Source organism: Hippocampus bargibanti, linkage group LG04 (assembly GCF_051943395.1).
Source record: "Hippocampus bargibanti isolate YZ-2025 linkage group LG04, ASM5194339v1, whole genome shotgun sequence".
NCBI classification, from domain to species: Eukaryota; Metazoa; Chordata; class Actinopteri; order Syngnathiformes; family Syngnathidae; genus Hippocampus; species Hippocampus bargibanti.
In genome coordinates this window covers 29,785,506-29,805,115 of record NC_142737.1, presented here as the reverse complement: position 1 = coordinate 29,805,115, position 19,610 = coordinate 29,785,506, and the positions used below count along the sequence as shown (strand labels likewise).

The 19,610-nt window shown below is 43.2% G+C and overlaps 2 protein-coding genes across 7 annotated transcripts in view; one reads left to right on the top strand and one right to left on the bottom strand.

The window, feature by feature from the left end:
* The window catches only part of fkbp15b (FKBP prolyl isomerase family member 15b), a 45,219-nt gene extending 26,834 nt beyond the window's left edge, over nucleotides 1-18,385 (top strand). For 4 of the 6 annotated variants that reach the window (XM_088995046.1, XM_088995043.1, XM_088995048.1 and 1 more), the window contains 7 exons: nucleotides 1,012-1,148; nucleotides 6,262-6,351; nucleotides 6,680-6,784; nucleotides 8,285-8,392; nucleotides 11,779-12,299; nucleotides 13,229-13,322; nucleotides 15,752-15,864. In XM_088995046.1, coding sequence (XP_088851172.1) covers nucleotides 1,012-1,148; nucleotides 6,262-6,351; nucleotides 6,680-6,784; nucleotides 8,285-8,392; nucleotides 11,779-12,299; nucleotides 13,229-13,322; nucleotides 15,752-15,835 — 1,139 coding nt within the window. In that variant the 3' untranslated portion in view covers nucleotides 15,836-15,864. Of the gene's footprint in view, nucleotides 1-1,011; nucleotides 1,149-6,261; nucleotides 6,352-6,679; nucleotides 6,785-8,284; nucleotides 8,393-11,778; nucleotides 12,300-13,228; nucleotides 13,323-15,751; nucleotides 15,865-15,921 lie in introns of those variants that run through there. The other 2 variants (XM_088995045.1, XM_088995047.1) reach the window with 2 other exon arrangements.
* LOC148899662 (uncharacterized) lies at nucleotides 8,591-11,772 on the bottom strand. The gene is made up of 2 exons (XM_088995050.1): nucleotides 10,474-11,772; nucleotides 8,591-10,378 (listed from the first exon to the last, which is right to left on the bottom strand). Exons 1-2 carry the CDS (start codon nucleotides 10,774-10,776, stop codon nucleotides 10,244-10,246), a joined length of 438 nt encoding a protein of 145 aa, XP_088851176.1. The 5' UTR covers nucleotides 10,777-11,772; the 3' UTR covers nucleotides 8,591-10,243.
* Nucleotides 18,386-19,610: the final 1,225 nt, after the last annotated feature.

Sequence of the window (19,610 nt, the reverse complement as noted above, 5' to 3'; positions counted from 1 at the left end):
CATCAGAAAATATAATACTTGGAGTCAACTGTCCAGAGGAATGGAGAGTGTGGAAATGAAGTAAAAAAAGCGTGTACAGGCACCCTGGAACGGCTGGAGAAAAATGTCAGGTGTGATGTGTGATAGAAAGGTTTACGCTAGGATGAAAGGAAAAGTGTGTAAAATGGTCGTGAGACCAACCATGACTGTAGACAGTGCCACTGAGCAAAAGAAAAGCAGAGCTCGAGGAAGCAGAGATGAAGATGTTGAGGTTTTCTTGTTGACCCGGTTGGATAGGATCAGGAATGCTAATAATAATAATAATACATTTTATTTTAAGCGCCTTTCAAAGCTCTCAAGGACACTTTGCAGTCACCGACAAGCATAGGTACTATAATAAATAAAATACAATGACAAATAGAATACAATAAATAAAATATAATTATAAATAGAAACAAGAGAAAGAGATACACAGAAAATGCGATTTTAAATCGGTGGGTTTTGAGATGGGATTTGAAGGTAGGAAGAGAAGCGATGTTACGAATGTTGGGAGGAAGTGAGTTCCAGAGTTTGGGGGCAGAGCAGCTGAAAGCTCTGTCCCCCATCGTGCTGAGACAGGCAGGGGGGCACACAGAGGTGGAGGGAGGAAGAGGATCTGAGGGAACAAGAGGGAATAGAAATGTGAAGGTCAGATAGGTATGGGGGGGGCAAGGTCATGGATAGCTTTAAATGTATAAAGAAGAATTTTAAAGTTCATTCTATATTTGTCCGGCAATGAGTATGTCGGGGGGACCACTCATATTTGAGATTTTGGAGAGAAAGTCAGAAAGGCCAGATGGCACAAGGTACACAATTGAACTATGTAGCCTTTTTGTGGGGAGTCATTTTACTCAATGTTGTGCAGGGAGATTTTTTTTCCAATGTGAAAAATGTGTTATTGCTTTAGCTTATGAAGGAAACACTGGTCTATTGTAAATAGTGTAATAAGCATATTACATGATCAGTGATTGTGGCGGAATGTGTTTGTTTCAGAGTTGAAGGAAGTATTAGAAAGAACTCAGGCTGAATACAGCGCAGAGATGGGAAGATGCAAGGATATGGCGCTGAACCTCAAAAACATGGAGGAGGAACTTAACAACCTAAAGACAAATGGAGATCGTCAAACAAAAGTGAGTGCCCATCATAATGATGTATTTTTTTCACCCATCGGTTAAGTGCTGTTCAATAAGTGTTATTTATAGTTCCTTTATACAGTATAACCTGAACAGGAAACTTAATACAGTAAAGTCTCGTTATATCGATATCGGTTATATCGATAGTACTGCTTATTACGATACTATTTCTATGAACGCAAGGAGAAAATTTACATGCCGCAGGATGGGATTTATCGATAGTCCGGTTATATCGTTATTTTTTCCTACCCCCGAGAATATCGATATAACGAGACTTTACTGTATTTTCACCACATTATGCAAATAGCAATGATAATGCTTCCGCCTCTTTACAGTCATCCAACAATGACATCATTTCCAAAATGGCTTGACAAGAAAAGGATAGACTTAAACAAAACATATCAAAAAAAAATAAACCTTCAAAGTACACATTGAGAATATTCGAGTGGCATTTAGTAAGTTCAATGAAATTGGAATTTTTACATTTGGAGGACTCATCAAATAATTTTGAGCCTTCGGTTATGGTCTTCATTAATAATAATAATACATTTAATTTACCATCGCCTTTCTGAACACCCAAGGACACTTTACAATAAGGACAATACATAAAACAATAAAACCATGAATAAAACACTAATAATAATAAGAAGAAAGAAGCGCCAACGCAGAGCGCCGATGCGTATGTGTAACTGTCGCGGCTTGGAATTGAAGCGGATTTATGTGGGACAGGAGATGTGAGACAATCTCTTTTCGGCAATGGATGCTACAGCTGCGTGTTTGCTTTCAACGTTTAGTAGTCAACGTGCACATTCCACCATGATGTCCCTGATCCACTGGTGAAGAGACACTTTTATCCTCTCCTATTTCATCTGGAACTGCTTCGTGTAACAAAGAGGGTACAGAAAGTGCTTAAGAATGAATGACTCTCTGTGTCTTTGTGTTGTCATGTTATTTGCTATGTAGTTTTTTTGTTCTGTTGACTTCAAGATGCTGCCGCGAGAGTGGCTGCCTTTCCAGCAGCTCCTGAATTTTGTTTACTTTCATTCCTTTCATCACTTTGCTGCTGTGAAATGTAATTTCTCCACTGCGAGACGAATAAAGGCAAATCCAATCCAATAAATAACATTTCTAGATTAAACTAGACCATGAAAGTAAGTTTAAACAGGTGGGTTTTGAGGTGAGATTTGAAAGTAGGAAGGGGGTCAATATTACAGCTGTTGGGTGGAAGTGAGTTCCAAAGTTTGGGAGCAGAGCGGCTGAATGCTCTGCACCCCATCGTGGTGAGACGGGCTGAGGGTATACAGAGGTGGAGGGAGGATGAGGATCTGAGGGCCCGAGAGGGAACGGAGATTTGAAGTATGTCAGACAGATGGGGGGGGCAAGGTTATGGATGGCTTTAAATGTAAACAGAATTGTCTTGAAATCAATATGAAGTTTAACAGAGAGCCAGTGGCGCTGCTGGAGGACAGGAGTGGGTTTTAGTGATGATCTGGGCTGAGGAATTTTGGACTAGTTGGGGTTTATGGAGACATTTTTGATTGACCCCGAAAAGAAGTGAGTTACAATAATCGATACGGGAGGTGACGAGACTGTGGATAAGGATAGTAATGGTGTGAGGGACGGAGACGATTGATATTACGGAGGTAGAAATATGGAGACCGAGTTATGTTATTTATATGGGAGTGAAAAGATAGTGTGCTATCAAGGGTGATGACAAATCTATTGTCCAATCAATTTGTGGATGAAAAAATGTAGGTGAAAAGGTTAAACCCGTCATGAAGGAAAATCCCAGTGAGCGTTTCACCATTATCGTATCACTGTGATTCAAATTGTAGTATGAATTCTGGATAAAATTATTCTTTTGTTGAGATGCTTGCTGGCAGAGCCTGTTTGAGACAGTTGATATTTTTCCTGACACCCTCAGCACGTGATATCAAAGTCAAAGTCAGCTTTATTGTCAAATATGCTAATATGCATGACATACAGCACAGATGAAATTAATGTCCTCTCGGACCCAGCGTGCAAGACATGCAAGGCACTTATAACGTGGCTAAAAAAGACATACAATTGACAACAGACAATACATGTAATTTCTGTGTGTAAAGTGAGGTAGTGTCGTCTGGAAAGTGAGGCAGTGACGTATGGAAAGTGAGGTAGTGACATATGTAAAGTGAGGAAGTGACGTATATAAAGTGACGTAATGTAGTAATGCAAAAACGAACAACAAGAAAGGGTTGAAGTGAGGTCTTGCAGAAAAAAAATGAGAAAGAAGAAAAAAAATAGAGTTCAGGATGATCGTACAGCATGTAGCGTGTACTCAGAGTTCGGTGAGTGTGGCAGTGGGAAGGGGCAGGCTGGGCAGGGCTGGGAGGGAGTTGAGTCTCCGGACTGCCTGGTGGCAGAAACTGTCCTTGAGCCTGCTGGTCTTGGCTCGGAGACTCCGCAGTCTCCGACCCGATGGCAGCAGGCTGAAGAGGCTGTGGGAGGGGTGGGTGGGATCGCCAGCGATCCGGATGGCTCTGCGGGTGAGGCGGGTGTTGTAGATGTCCTGAAGGGGGGGGAGAGAGACACCGATGATCTTCTCATCTGTCCTCACGATGCGCTGCAGAGTCTTACGGCAGGACACGGTGCAGGCGCCGTACCACACGGTGATACAGCTGGTCAGGATGCTCTCTATGGTACCGCGGTAGAAGGAGGTCGTGATGGGGGTCGGGGCTCCAACTCTTTTGAGCTTGCGGAGGAAGTACAGGCGCTGGTGGGATCTCTTGGCCATTGATGCCGTGTTGTGGCTCCAGGACAGGTCTTCGGATATGTGCACTCCCAGGAACTTGGTGCTGCTCACTCTCTCCACTGCAGCACCGTCGATGGTTAGTGGAGTATGCTGGGGGCGCACTCTCCTGAAGTCCACAACAATCTCCTTCGTCTTCTCCACATTCAGACGAAGATTGTTGTCCTTGCACCACGTGGCCAGGCGGCTGACCTCGTCCCTGTAGGCTGTCTCCTCGTCGTTGTTGATGAGGCCCACCACAGTTGTGTCATCCGCAAACTTTATGAAGAGGTTGGAGCTGGGTGATGATGGTGAGCAGTCGTGCGTGAGCAGAGTGAAGAGGAGGGGGCTCAGCACACACCCCTGGGGGGCCCCTGTGTTCAGCGTGATGGTGCTGGAAGTGTTGTCGCCAACTCTGACTGCCTGTGGTCTCCCCGTCAGGAAGTCCAGCAGCCAGTTGCACAGGGAGGTGCTGATCCCCAGTTTGCTCAGTTTATCGGTGAGTTGTTGGGGGATGATTGTGTTGAATGCTGAGCTGAAGTCGATGAACAGCATTCTGACCGAGGAGTCTCTGGTCTCCAGGTGGGTGAGCGCTGTGTGGAGAGCAGTGGAGATGGCATCATTGGTCGAGCGGTTGGGCCGATATGCAAATTGGAAGGGGTCATGGTTGGGGGGGAGGGCAGCCTTGATGTGGTTCATAACTAGCCGCTCGAAGCACTTCATGAGGATGGGAGTGAGTGCGACCGGGCGGTAGTCATTGTGGCAGGTGGGGGACGACTTCTTCGGGACCGGGATAATGGTGGTGGCTTTGAGGCACGTGGGCACAACAGCCTGGCTCAGAGAGGTGTTGAAGATGTCCGTGAAGACATCTGTGAGCTCCACAGCGCAGTCTCTCAGAACACGGCCAGGAATGCCGTCGGGACCCGGGGCTTTTCGTGCGTTGGTCCCTCTGAGGGATCGCCTCACGCTGTCCTGGGACAGTGTCAGCACCTGTTCGCCGGGAGGTGGTGGGGTCTTCTGTGCTGGAGTGCTGTTGTCTGCCTCGAAGCGGGCGAAGAAGTCGTTCAGCTGGTTCAGCAGAGTGGTGGAGTTCTCGCAGGTCTGTGGAGTGGGCTTGTAGACTGTGATGGTCTGTATCCCACGCCACAGGTTCCTGGTGTCTCTGCTGTCTTTGAAGTGGTTGGCGATCCTCCTGGAGTGCTGTCTCTTCGCCATCCTGATGCCACGTGACAGGTTGGCCCTGGCTGTCCTCAGGCCCAGCTCATCGCCAGCTTTGTAGGCAGCGTTCCGAGCCCTGAGGAGCCTGTGGACTTCACCCGTCAGCCATGGCTTCTGGTTGGCCCGGATGGTGACAGATCTGGTGACAGTCACGTCATCCATGCACTTCCTCATGTAGGAGGTAACAGAGTCTGTGTACTCTTGGAGGTCGGTGTTGTTGTTGTAGGTGGCCGCTTGTCTGAACATGTTCCAGTCAGTATTGGAGAAGCAGTCTTTGAGTGCCTATGACGACCCATCAGGCCACACCCTTATCTGCTTCTTGACTGGTTTGACGACTTTGACAAGTGGCCTGTATGCGGGCATTAACATGATAGTGGAGTGGTCCGAAGCTCCTAGGTGGGGGAGGGGGTAGGCTTTGTAGGCTCCTTTGTGTGTGGTGAAAACATTGTCCAGAATGTTGTTACCTCTCGTCGGAAAGTTAATGTGTCCATGGAGATGTGGAAAAACACTTTTCGGGTTGAAATCGCCAGTCAGGATAAGGAAAGCATTTGGGTGGGCTGTCTGTTGCTCGCTGATGTGCTGGTAGAGTTCATTCAATGCCGCGCTCCTGTTGTTAATTGAGCTCGGGGGGGATGTAAACTGCTACCAGCAGTATGCCACTAAATTCCCTCGGCAGGTAGAATGGCCGACATTTTATGACCATAAATTCCATCAGTGGCGAACAGTGTTTGCATACCACAACAGCGTTGCGGCACCAGGCATCACTGATGTAAACACAGAGTCCCCCGCCGCGAGTCTTCCCCCCCTCGACGAGCGCTCTGTCTGCCCGGAAGCTAGTTAGCTGGGCTAGCTGGATGGCACTGTCCGGTATGCTGTCGGTCAGCCATGTTACCTGTTAATCCAAAAAAATGATGGTATTTTGAAGTTCCTCAATTAATTCTGAAAGTCTTTACAGAAATCATCGTTTTTGTTTTGCTGAATTTTTCAAAGCCTTTTGCAAATATTTCTCTACAGATAAATCATCAAAACATGCAGATTGAGACATTAAACAAAGTATTAGAATATACATCTTTTATTCTCACCATGAATACATACATTTTGATTGAATTTAATTTTGATTTTCAGGCATCTGATTTTCATGATCAGCTTGACCAAAGATGGAAGATGAAGTACGAGCAGGATTTAGCCTCAGCTAAAGAACAATATGCCAAAGAGGTGACTGATCTGAAACAGGAGAAAGATTATCTGCTGTAGTTGAATGTGGAGCAAGAACAGGCAAATGACTCAAAGAACCGTGTTTTGTTATTTTCACAGTTATTGTTTTTATAAAAGAGCAACATTCTGTATTTATATTCTATTCATCGTTAGTCGAGGTACTGTAGTATTTTTAAGATATCAACAAATCATGCCCGTCACTAAAGAGTAAGATCCTCTGGGTCATTTTTTCTTGTAACTGTAAATTTTGCCACCAGAATGATTTGAAATGTAATTTAACTTACCTTTCCTTTACTCAAGCACTTTTTTGTCTATTTCCGACAAATAGCAGGAGTCACACAGTGCCACTGTTAAGGAATTACAAGAGAGAAGAGTGTCTGAACTTGAGATGAAACAGACTGAACAAGAACGTTCAGCAGATACAGCAACAGAGGTATGTCATCTTTAAATTAAAGACGCTCCCCACCTTACGAACAAGATACGTTCCGAGCGGTCGATCATCAGGTGAATTTGTTTGTAAGTTGCTTCAGTGCTATATTTTGTATGGAATGTACTGTATGTTTAAAGGACAACCGACGTCACTTTTTTGTTTCCTGACATCAGAAAAACGTTTTAACGCAGTATGATATTTTTAGTCAAAAGCAAAACACCAATAAAAATGACTTAGTGTCCAAAATCTGCAAAAAAATTGAGCTGCGAATTGGGCATTTTCAGAAAGTCCCGCCCTCAGACGTCTTGCATTGCTGGAGAATAAAAACAATGGCTTCAGATTCGGAGGATATGCTTTCTTGTTACACATCCAGCTATGAATATGATTCAAATAGTTCTGAAGAGGAAAGCATACATGTTTGCAAACGATTCAAGAATTTATTCTGTGTCATTTTGAGGCAAACGGGCGAGGGGAATGTCTCACCCAAAAAGAGGCAAGAAAATGGCCACCGAGCTGTGAGGAATGAATCAGCCCGTTTCCACAGGCTGATAAATTCCTCCCATGGAGCTTGGACTCCCTCTGCTGGCGGCTTTTGGATGTAACACAAGGGTTTAAAAAAAGCAGTACAGCAAAATACATTGACGTGATGGAAAGATGCTACAATGCGTCTTTTTTACGGTCAGGAGGCGGTCCTTTTCTGACGTCAGGTGAGGACTCGTCACCAACCCAAAAACAAGACTTCCTGAATGTTCAGCGCGAGTCTTAAAACGTAAAATATAGCGATATGCGGTGGAATCTTATTAAAATACGCCCAGTAGAAGTCATTTGAAGCCATTTTACAAATTATGGACACAACTTGTCCGGAAACGTCGGGTGTCCTTTAACTCATTCACTGAACAGAGAAGTATAAAACACAAATGCTCTTACAGTCATAAAATAAATTCACAACTGTTGTAGTAGTACGACGACATATTTCCTTGGGTCGTCAGTTAGCCGTTACTGAAGCTGCTGGCACGTAATTACTGAATTACGTGCCAGCCGCCATTATTTTTTGTGCATGCATCGCATCCAAGGGCTGGATGTTTACGCGATAAATAAAGGTTTTATTATTCTTATTATTATGCAAGTAGAATGTTTATTATTAAAAAATACAAGAGCACATTGACCTTTAAAATACCTAAATCACTTCTCAACATGTTTTTTTCCTTTTTTTGTAACAATACATATTACATGTTGAACTGTGATGCTCCTATAAAATAATTACAGATTAGAAGTGCTGCTGAGAGAGAGTAAACTACATTTAGTCCCCAGATGTCAAAAGCTACTTGGTAATAAGACTGTTATTGTCATGAGAAAAATGCATCCATAATAAGTTAGGATAACGACCAATGAGTCTTTTATTTCATTCATTCTTCAAGGGCCGACTTTTTTTTCATAGTTATCAACCTTGTTTACTTTTGACATTATCTGACTGAAAATGCAAGACCTTTTGTAATCCTTTAGGTGAAGCGTGTGATGAATGGTGTGTTTCATTCTCTAAGAGGGGAGTTTGACCTCAATGAAATTTACAGTGGCCAGACTGTGCTATGTATGCTTGTAAATACCATCAAGGTAAGTGAAACCCAAATATTTTGGGAAACTTGAAATAAACAAATGCAGTTTCATTAAAAGACGATTTTTTTCAACTGCAAGTTGTTGTAAAAAGTACAATGTCCAAATGTGTGAGATCGCTATCTTCCAGATTTACAGACGACTGTCAAACGCATGTTAAACATTCTGCATGTGCCCCCCCCCCCCCCCCCCCCCCCCCCCCCGCACACACACACACGTTAAATCACTCTTAGCTACATGGAACTTTTATTGTATGCTGGTTGTGTAATTCAGTGTGTCAAACAGGGTTCACACAGGATGTTAAAGTCTTAAAATCGTGGAATATAAGAAAATAGTCCCTGAAAGCATCTTGCATTATATCTTGTAGGTCACGTTTCTATTCCCCAAGTTTCCTTTAAGGACAACCGACACCCCTGGGACAAGTTGCGTTCATAATTTGTAAAATCACTTCAAATGACTTCTACTGACCGCGTTTTACAAAGATTCCACCGCATATAGCTATATTTTAATTTTTAAAAGTCTTCTTCTTTCTTCTTCTTTTCCTTTCGGCTTTTCCCTTCAAGGGGTCACCACAGCAAAACAGTGTCCTCCATCTTTAGAGGTTCGATCCACATGTTTGTGACATCAGATTCGGTACGCCCCTGACCGAGAAAGCGACACACATTGCATTTTGGGTACTTTTTTTCATCTGAAAACACCATGTTGATCACGAAATTAGAAGGAAAACTACATAAACAACATGATGATGAATTGTTATGTGGCAGCCAATTGCGGTAACACGCATAAAGAAGCTGTGAGTTTACACAAATTCCCAGAGGACAAACCAGCCATTTCCAATGGACCAGAGCAGTAGAGGACCAGCGGAGGCGAACGAGGAAGCTAACCAGAGTTAGCGATTTGGTGTTTGGATCGCGGAAGTTTGACGCATGTTTACTCATTTAGTCACACTGCATGCTAACTGTGAGCTCACCTGGTAAGAGAGAGCAATCACCATATTAGTGGAGCAAACCGATCGGACAAACATCCACTTTCCACCGTGTCATTTGTTACTCTGTCGCTCTGTCAAGCTCTCTCTCGTCTCAACGTCTCTGATGTGCTGCTCAAATTATGCCGCTGTCTCTTCTCCTTTCGTGGGTGTGTGCGTAAAATCCACCCTCTGTCTTCTACCACGGATTTTAACCAATCACGGGCGGCTTTAACTGAAGATCGGCTCTTATAAGCGGATCCATATACTGGAGAAAACACCGCTTGTGCGCCATCTTGTGCATTTTCTGGGCTGTTACATCTGAGTCCAGATCTCCTTCACCGGTTTCATCAGAATCAGAATCATCTTTATTGCCAAGTATGTAGAACACACAAGGAATGTAACGGTCGAACATGCTGCACTAGTGTCATCAGCAAAAAAATTGCAAAGAGGCACTATACAATTCAGTTTGGGATACTGTTCAAAGAGTTAATGGCTTGGGGGAAGAAGCTGTTTAAATGTCTGCTGGATTTGGTGCGCATGGATCGGTAGCGCCTGCCTGAGGGGAGTAGCTGGAAAAGGTGGTGGGCAGGGTGTGGAGGGTCCAGTATGATTTTCCGCACCCTAGTTTGGAGTCTTGCAGTGTGCAAGTCCTCGAGAGTAGGTAGGGCGGTGCCAATAATTTTTTCTGCCATCCTAACTGTCCGTCGAAGTCTGATTTTGTCCATTTTTGTGGCGGCCCCGAACCAAACAGTGATGGAAGAACACAGGATGGATTCGATGACAGCCGTGTAGAAATGTTGCAGCACCTCCTGGGCAGGAGGTGAAGTGCGAAGTCCACGATCATCTCTACTGTCTTGAGCGTGTTCAGCTCCAGGTTGTGACGGCTACACCAGAGCTCCAGCTGCTCCACTTGTTGTTGGTACGCAGACTCGTCGCCGTCTTTGATGAGACCATTGGCCGTGGTGTTGTCTGCGAACTTTATGAATTTGACAGCTGGGTGCGTTGAGGTGCAGTCGTTCCTGTAGAGCGAGAAGAGCAATGGAGAGAGGACGCATCCCTGCGGGGCTCTAGTGCTCGTGGTTCGTGTTGAGGATGATATTTTTCCCAGTCTGACCTGTTGTGTCCGTCCTGTCAGGAAACTGAGGACCCACTGGCAGATCGTAGGGGACACTCCAAGCTGGAGAAGTTTGGGGATGAGGAGTTCTGGGATGATGGTACTGAACGCAGAGCTGTAGTCCACAAACAGGATCCTTGCGTAGATTCCTGTGTTGTCGAGGTGGTCGAGGATGTGGTGCAGTCCGATGTTGACTGCATCCTCCACAGATCTGTTTGCCCGGTAGGCAAACTGAAGAGGATCTAGCAGAGGTCCGGTGATGTTCTTTAGGTGGTTCAGCACGAGGCGTTCAAAGGACTTCATGATCACAGACGTCAGAGCAACAGGTCTATAGTCGTTCAATCCCGAGGGTGCTGGTTTCTTTGGAACTGGGACGATAGTAGACTGTTTGAAGCAGGATGGGACTTCACACTGCTCCAGGGATCTGTTGAAGATTCGTGTGAAGACTGGAGCCAGCTGGTCAGCACAGACTTTCAGGCAAGAGGGGGACACTCTGTCAGGTCCCGCAGCTTTCTTGATCTTCTGCTGCTTGAGGAGCCGTCTCACGTCCAGTTCGTGGATCTGTAGGGCAGAGGGCGGAGATACGGTAGTTTCTGGTAATGGTGGGCATATGAGGGAAATGGGGGTTCCCTTTTCAAATCGGGAAAAGAATGTATTAAGGTCATCAGCCAGACCATTGTTGTACACTGCTTGGGGTGATGGTAAACGATAATTTGTTATTGCTTTCAGGCCATTCCACACCGATGCAGATTCGTTAGCGGAGAATTGTTTGCAGATGGCTCAAATTGATACAGAAGGACTTCTTTAATCGATTGCAAACATGTATGCTCTCCTCTTCAGAACTATTTGAATCATATTCATAATTGGATGAGTAAGAAGAAAGCATCTTCTCCGAATTTGAACTCTCTGACGCCATTGTTTTGATTATGGAGCAAGGCAGTTTGTGACCTAACATGGACTTTCTGAATCTCCCCAGTTTTCACGCTCATTTGTGGCAGTTTTGGGACACTTTAAGTCATTTTTATTGGTGTTTTTCATATGACTAAAAATATCAGCCTGCGTGTCTTGGGTATTTTAGATGCTATAAAACGTTTTTCTGATGTCAGTGAGGAAACAAAGTGTCGGTTGTCCTTAAAACTATCATTTGACATTTTGGTAAAATCACGTTACTTAAATCAATGGGATAGAGGAATGAATCGTTGAACACAATGCAGGCACAGATCACAACCTGCGGTCAAAATACAATTTAATTCAATTTCAAGGCATTTGCTTCTGAATTTTTATGACTTATTTGTGTATTTGCAGAATGTAACTTTAGATCTCCTCAATGACAAAGACTCCCAGAAAACAATTAAAAAGGAAGAGTTGGCAGATCAAGAAGTGGAAACAAATCGAGGTGATTCCAAACAACAAGAGAAACAAATATGTAACACATTCCTTGTGAATCAAGGGAGTGCAATCAGCGAACCAATAAAGGAGGGTGTTTTTGAGACAAAGAATGACCATGACCAGAGTCGTGAGGACCAGATGTCGGAGGAAGCCGAGGCACAAGAACATTCATCTATTTTCAAAGAACAGCGCGGCACATTAGCATCTCAAACAAAACAAGGGCAGGCACGAGATGACACCACTGAGGCACATCCAGACGCTGCACCTCATGAAATTGTCCTAACTGAGGTCGAACGGGAGCAGAATGCTGACTTGAGTCATGTGTCAAAGGCGAGATTGGAGAATATTGAAAACTCAGGAGGGGGAGATTCCGAATCCAAAAAGTCTTTAGGCCCACCACCAAATGAGGTTCAGCTCAGAGGCGTTAAAAATAACAGGTGGGTGCTCACTTGAATTTTTTTCCCCTCTTTGACCTTGTCAAATAATAATAATACATTTCATTTATGAGCGCCTTTCAAAACTCTCAAGGACACTTTACAGTCACAGGATATTTTTTCTGCGGGTGCGCAGCGGCAGCCACACGCGCCAGCTTTCACTCAACCCGGAAGTAACAAAGTAAAAACATAAAAAAAAAAAAAAAATAATAATAATAATATGACAACACAAAGACACGGAGTCATTGATAGGCAAAGTGTCAATTTTGACTACTATTTCTGTATTTAGTACTTACACAAGATGCATCGCATTATTGGATGTTGGCATGGTAAAATACATGTTAGCTTGCAACTCATTTTTTTTAAATCACTATTACTTGAAATTACTGTGACGAATGATGCTGCATTTTCTCAGATTGATTTTTCTTTCTTTTTTTGAATTATTTTTAGAACAGTTAGAAAAGGGAAAGCATAGTCACATTGAGCATCATTTGATCCAAATATCAAAACAAAACAGATCACATAACCATCTCAATAAAACGTTTTAGATTTCTTGCAATTCTGCTGATGCAATGTCCTGTTCACTGTGCCATATGAGAAAGACAAAAATAATAATGAAAGAATAGGAGAAAAAAATAATACAAATACATTTTTGAGTTGTAAAAAAATGGGCGGCCGGGTAGTCGAATGGCTTCACAGTGCAAAGGTCACAGTTTATGTGGTAAAATAGATAAACAGTGGTTTTTAAAAAGTTGTTTTCTTGACTTGGAACAGATTATTTTTTTACATTTATTATAATGGGAAGTGCTGTTTCGGTTTTCAAACTGGTTTCTGCAACGGATTATGGTCGAAAACTGAGGTTTGACTGGACTGTGTAAAGTTACTAATGATCATGATTATGTTATCCTGGCCCAATGTTTCTTTTGTCCCAGTCTGACTGGGGAATTATCGATGGAAAATGGAGAGCCTATTTTCAAGAGCAGAGCCAGTCACCAATCCACTTCAGAAGAAGAGGAGGATGAGCTGGTGAGCAGGAATTACAAAAGTCGCTCATTTATCGATGAAAAGGTTTCTTCAGCCATCATCTGTACTTCTTTGAAGGTGTCGGACGTTTCGCTTCTTATCCAAGAAACTTCGTCAGCAAACTAAAGTCTTACTGGCAGTTTAGTCCTCCTGATATGTTTACACTCCTTTTCTCTACCTTCGACGCTTGTTGGTATTAGTTTAGCCCTATGCTGGAGGGTTCTGATAACTCCTAGTTTGTTTTGTAAAGGGTGGTTAGAATCGAAAAGTAAGTATTGGTCAGTGTGCGTAGCCTTCCTAAAGGCCTCTGTTTTTAGCGCTCTGTCCTCTTTTATAATTACTTTACAATCCAAAAAGGCTAGTTGGTTCTCTTTAATGTCCTCACGAATAAATTTAATGTTGATGTCTACAAAGTTGAGGTTATCTGTGAAGGATTTAATTTCTTGTTTTTTTTAATTATGACAAAAGTATCGTCCACATATCTAAACCAGTGTCTAGGTTTTGTCCCTGGGAAGGATGTGAGGGCCTGTTTCTCCATCTCTTCCATGTACAGTTTAGCCATTATGGGTGAAACTGGTGAGCCCATAGCACAACCATGAATTCGTTTGTAAAATTTCTCCCTAAATTGAAAATACATAGTATTAAGGCAGATTTCCAATAATTGGCAGATGTGGTCCAGTTTTTTTTTTAAACCTTTGGTTAGTACCGCCTTTTCTGTCTCTGAGAGATCTGTCTGACAAATTTTTGATCCAATTCTCTCTTGAAATCTCATACCTAATTTTTCCCGTGTTTACAAGTACTTAAACCGGACCACATCTGCCAATAATTGGGAATCTGCCTTAATACCACGTATTTTCAATTTAGGGAGAAATTTTACAAACAAATTCATGGTTGTGCTATGGGATCACCAGTTTCACTCATAGTGGCTAATCTGTACATGGAAGCGATGGAGAAACAGGCCCTCACATCCTTCCCGGGGACAAAACCTCGACACTGGTTTAGATATGTGGACGATACTTTTGTCATAATTAAAAAAAACAAGAAATTAAATCCTTCACAGATCACCTCAACGCGTCAGACATCAACATTAAATTTACTTGAGGACATTAAAGAGAACCAACTAGCCTTTTTGGATTGTAAAGTAATTATACAAGAGGACAGAGCGCTAAAAACAGAAGTCTTTAGGAAGGCTACGCACACTGACCAATATTTACTTTTTGATTCTAACCACCCTTTACAACACAAACTAGGAGTTATCAGAACCCTCCAGCATCGGGCTAAACTAATACCAACATGCTTCGAAGGTAGAGAAAAGGACTCAAAACATCAGGAGAGCACTAACAAACTGTGGGTACCCTCAGTGGTCATTTAACAAATGTCAGAAAGAAAGAATAGGAAATAAAACCAAAAATTCTGAAGATACAAAAAGGAGAGGATTAGCAGTACCTTACATTGCAGGAGTTTCTGAAAAACTACAAGGAGTCCTTTGGCAACACAAAATTCCTACTTATTTTAAACCGATAAACACTAAGACAAAAATTTGTGCATCCAAAAGATAGGCTGCCAAATGAAAAACAAAGTAATGTAGTTTATTCAATACATTGTAAGAATGAAAATTGTAAAGAGCAGTACATTGGGGATATTCTCAAAAAAAGACTTTATCAACATCACAGGGATAATACTAGTGGGCCTCAATCGGCAGTACATATGCACCTAAAAGCTAGCAACCACTCATTTGATGACAATGAGGTCAAAATCTTTGCGAAAGAACATAGATGGTTTGAAAGGGGAATAAAAGAAGTGATTTTAATAAAGCAGCTAAATCCTTCATTAAAGCGATATGGTGGGGTCAGCTTCAATTTGGATCATTCGTACAACAGCCTGCTTAGGCAAAATTGGATTAGTAATACTGATAAGGTGATACCAGTGGATGTGGGGCAATCAGGCCAGTCATTAGTCAGAACAATAGGAACAATCAGTGGAGCTGCAGGGAGTAGTCCTCTACTCCCCCCAACCTGAGAGCAGGGACCGATCATAGCAGAGTCCGGCACCGCTATGTCTGGACAGTAGGGATATATGTATAGGGCCTAAACTACCAGTAAGACTTTAGTTTGCTGACGAAGTTTCTTGGATAAGAAGCGAAACGTCTGACACCTTCAAAGAGGTACAGATGATGGCTGCCGAAACCTTTTCATCGATGGACCACTCCTGTACGACTGAGAGCTTACACAGACGTTGCTCATTTATCTTCTTTTTGATGCAGTTGGAACTATTTTTAATTTTCATCAGTGACAGATATCAAGTTGAATCCTACATGAATTGACGCAAAATGTTAATGCATTATTAAACAGTTTTGTACTGTGTATTGATTTCAACAGTGATTAGTTTTGCATTTTTGGTTGCTAAATGACTATAATTGTTTTGTTTTTCAGAGCTTGAAGGGACATCTGCCACCAGCTCCACTGGCAGGTGATAACAATGATGAAGATGATCATCATGAGGATTGGCTGAGTTAAAATGAAATAAAAGCTCAAATTAAGCAGTTCATCGAGTTCCTCATGGTGTTAATCTTCTTCTTTTCCATTCGGCTTTTCCCGTCAAGGGGTCGCCACAGCAAATCAGTGTCCTCCATCTTTAGAGGTTTGATCCGCATGTTTGTTTTGGCCAAGCTTTTACATCGGATGCCTTTCCTGACACAACCCTCTGTATTTATCCGGGCTTGGGACCGGCACAAGAAGACTTATGTCCCTTTGTGGCTACAGAACAAGCAACTGTTGATGGTGTTAATCTGATTTACAATATTCACTGTGGCAGACTACACTGTAAATTTGACCAAGATATCTTTTTCGGTTAAAAAAAAAAACAAAAGAACAATTTCATTTATTTGTGTTTAATCTTTTTAAGATACTGTGGATATAAGAATTGTATACGCAGTTTAAAAGCTGTTAAAATGTTTTTTTTTATCTGAGGGGGGGAGTGGTGGGGAGAGGGGAGAGTGGCAGAGAGGGAAAGTGAAAGTGGTGGAGAGTGAGAGTGGCAGAGAGGGAGAGTGACAGTAGCGGACAGTGAGTGGCGCAGAGTGAGAGTGGCGGAGAGGGTCAGTGAGTGTGGCGGAGAGGGAGAGTGGGAGTGGCGGAGAGTGAGAGTGGCGGAGAGGGAGATGGGAGAGTGGCAGAGAGGGGAGAGTGGCGGAGAGGGAGACTGCGAGTGGCGGAGAAAGCGAGTGAGAGTGGCGGAGAGAGAGAGAAAGAGAGGTAAACCGTTTGCAACAAGCTTATAGCAGTGTCTGAAACTCATGACAAAAAGTTAGCGGACACCAGGGTAGACAACTCTGAAAAGTTGCCTGCCCAGTCATAAAGTTGCCTGCCCGATTTTTCACAACTTGAAACACAACAAGGCAACTAATCGCAAAAAAAACCCATTGTTGCAAAGTATTAAGGATTGATAATCAGAATATATAACAGAACAACACTTTAAAATTAAGTAATTGATGGACCGACCACAAATGCTCCCTTGCTTAATTTGTCGAAAATATCCTTTGCTGATGATTTTGCTCCAGTTGTTGTTTGTCCTTACACTTCCCAGCAGGTTGCACAGTGCGTCCTCTGCTGCAAGCCACGTAAACTCCTCTTTCCACGATGCTCTCAATGTACGTTTACGTTTGGGAGTGTCATACATTTTGTTAGCTTCTTTTGAGTCTCTCTTCTGGGGATGAGGTTTTGGTTTGATTCCTAACCACGCAACCATTTTTCTTGTGTTCTCTGTGCGTCTACTTTTGAAAATGATATGCAAATGCACCCGGAAGTTATTCGATGCAGGCTTTTGGTTGGCTGCCGAGTATGTCAATTGCCAAACGAACCGAAATTCCGAAATTTCAAAATGAATGAATATTTCAAAATCGGAATAAAGCAAACGTTTGATTTGAAAAAAAAAAAATCATTTATTTTTTATTTTTTACTGTTTAAGTTGTCGGCCACCCGCGCAGACAGGTTCTGGAAGTTGTACGCCCGGCGTAAAAGTTACACGCCTTGGGCATCCGGGCAAACATTATTTCAAACACTGCTTATCGCCATGGTGTGGTCATGTTCTCAACTGGATATCACATTCATATTTATGTTAAATGGAAGTTCTGAGACCTGTGCAACTATTTAAAGTGCCACTGATTCATCACAAAATCAGTTTAACCATTTCAGTTGGCTTTTCCTGGCATATTTTGCTCCTTTGCAGATGTTAGGTTTTGTTGCCATCACCGACTCTTACTCTGAACAGTTCTTAATTCCTTCCACCTTGTCTCAGTTTCCAATTTCAGCATTAGACCAAGATCCCCGAAGCACACTGCTACCATCACCATGCTTCGCTGAAGCAATTGCATTTTTTTTCTTGGTAACAATCAGTTATTGAACCATGACACATTTTCCCTCATCTGTTTCAGAGTATTGACACACTTGATGATTGTAGCCATAATTCCAAAGGGTGTGTATGATTATAGTAGCACAAACAACTTTGCTCATCACCAAAAGAACCCCATATCTGCAGTGATGCACGGTGTTGGCAGTTGGGTCTTATACCGTAAAGTGTATTTGGGGTGAATCAGAGGCACTAAATGGGACCAGGTGTGTGCTACTTCCCAATTAACATGGATTTGATTATGTCTTGTTAATTCTGAATGCTGCCACATCCCAAGAGGGTATTCACATTTGTTCAACTACATTATTTCAGTTATTTTCCTTCCTGTCTGAAAGGTTCAGGATACAATCATAAAAGAAAAAGTTTTGTATTATGGGCTGGAAAAGGTTTTGAAAAGATGCATGTCTCCCCTTTTTCAAGCACAAAAACCTGGCATTTTAACAGTTGGATGTAGACTGTTTATATGAGATGATGGATGATTATGACAACATAATAGGTTTTGAAGTCAGTAGTTTTCCTGTTGTCTTACATTTAAAAAAATAGCAGTGGTGATTTTGAACATTTACGATGAGAAGCTGTAGAGAGTATTGTATACTTTTACACAGGTTTGCTAACATGGGTGGATGAATTCAGCCTACTAAATAAAGATCTCAAATGTCTTAATGTTTGATACATTTATTTACACATGATTTTCACGCATTCCATTTTTGTTGTCACGTCCGCTCGAGGAGTGGCGACAGAACTCAACGGACGAAAAAGGAAGGGTTTGGTCCGAAATACACAATGGAGACAGTATAGTTCAATAAAGGTTTTACTGAGACACACAGGGCAAAACAGAAGGTAAGGCAAACGAACAGACGAGTGGGACCAACCTGCGTACTGCTGGGTGACAGGGTAACGAATGAAAGAATACACCGCCGAGGACAGAGCGGGAACGGGTGGCTTTTATAGTCAGAAGGCACAATCAAAGGGATTGGAATCAGGTGAGGGAGCCCGGAGAGCAGGGAAGGGAGGGGCGCACACCTGACGCCAATTAGGATGTGACAGTGCCCCCCCTCAACGGACGACCCCTGGCGGCCCACCCGGTTTGGAGGGGTGAGCCGAGTGGAACGCTCGGGTGAGTGATGGATTGGATTGGATTGGATTTGCCTTTATTAGTCTCACAGTGGAGAAATTTACATTTCACAGCAGCAAAGTGATGAAAGGAATTCAAGTAGAAAAACAAAATACATGAGCTGCTGGAAAGGCAGCCACTCTCGCGGCGCCGTCTTGAAGTCAAAAGAACAAAAAAAAAAACTAAATAACAAATAATATGACAGCATAGAGACAATATGACAAAACAAAGACACAGAGTCATTCATTCTTCAGGACTTGCTGTACCCTCTTTGTGATGACATGAAGCAGTTCTAGATGAAAGAGGAGAGGATCAAAGCGTCTTTCCACCAGTGGATCAGGGACATCATGGTGGAATGTGCACGTCGACTACAAGCTAAATGTTGAAAGCAAACACGCAGCTGTAGCATCCATTGACGAAAAGAGATTGTCTCACATCTCCTGTTCCACATAAATCTGCTTCAATTCCAAGCCGCAACAGGGGCTGGGTCGAGGATCCAGGAACGGGGGACCCACTGACATTCTTCCTGCCCATGCGGCGTGAGTCCAGTATCTCCCGCACCGTGTAGACTGGGTCGCCGTCCACCATCTGGGAGGGGGAGGGGGAGCGGGTGCAGGAGCTAGGGGGCTGGTTTCCACCGGCTTGAGGAGGGATACGTGGAAGACCGGGTGGATCTTCATCGTGGGTGGCAGCCGGAGCCTGACCGGGCTGAGGACGGCCTCGATGGGGAAGGGACCCGCGAACCGTGGGCCCAGTTTGGCCGATGTCCT

Coding starts and splice junctions, on each gene's coding strand:
- LOC148899662 (XM_088995050.1), bottom strand. CDS start 10,776: ATGAAGTCCTTTGAACGCCTCGTGCTGAACCACCTAAAGAACATCACC. Junction 10,379..10,473: donor TGACAGGACGGACACAACAG/GTCAGACTGGGA, acceptor CTCGCTCTACAG/GAACGACTGCACCTCAACGC.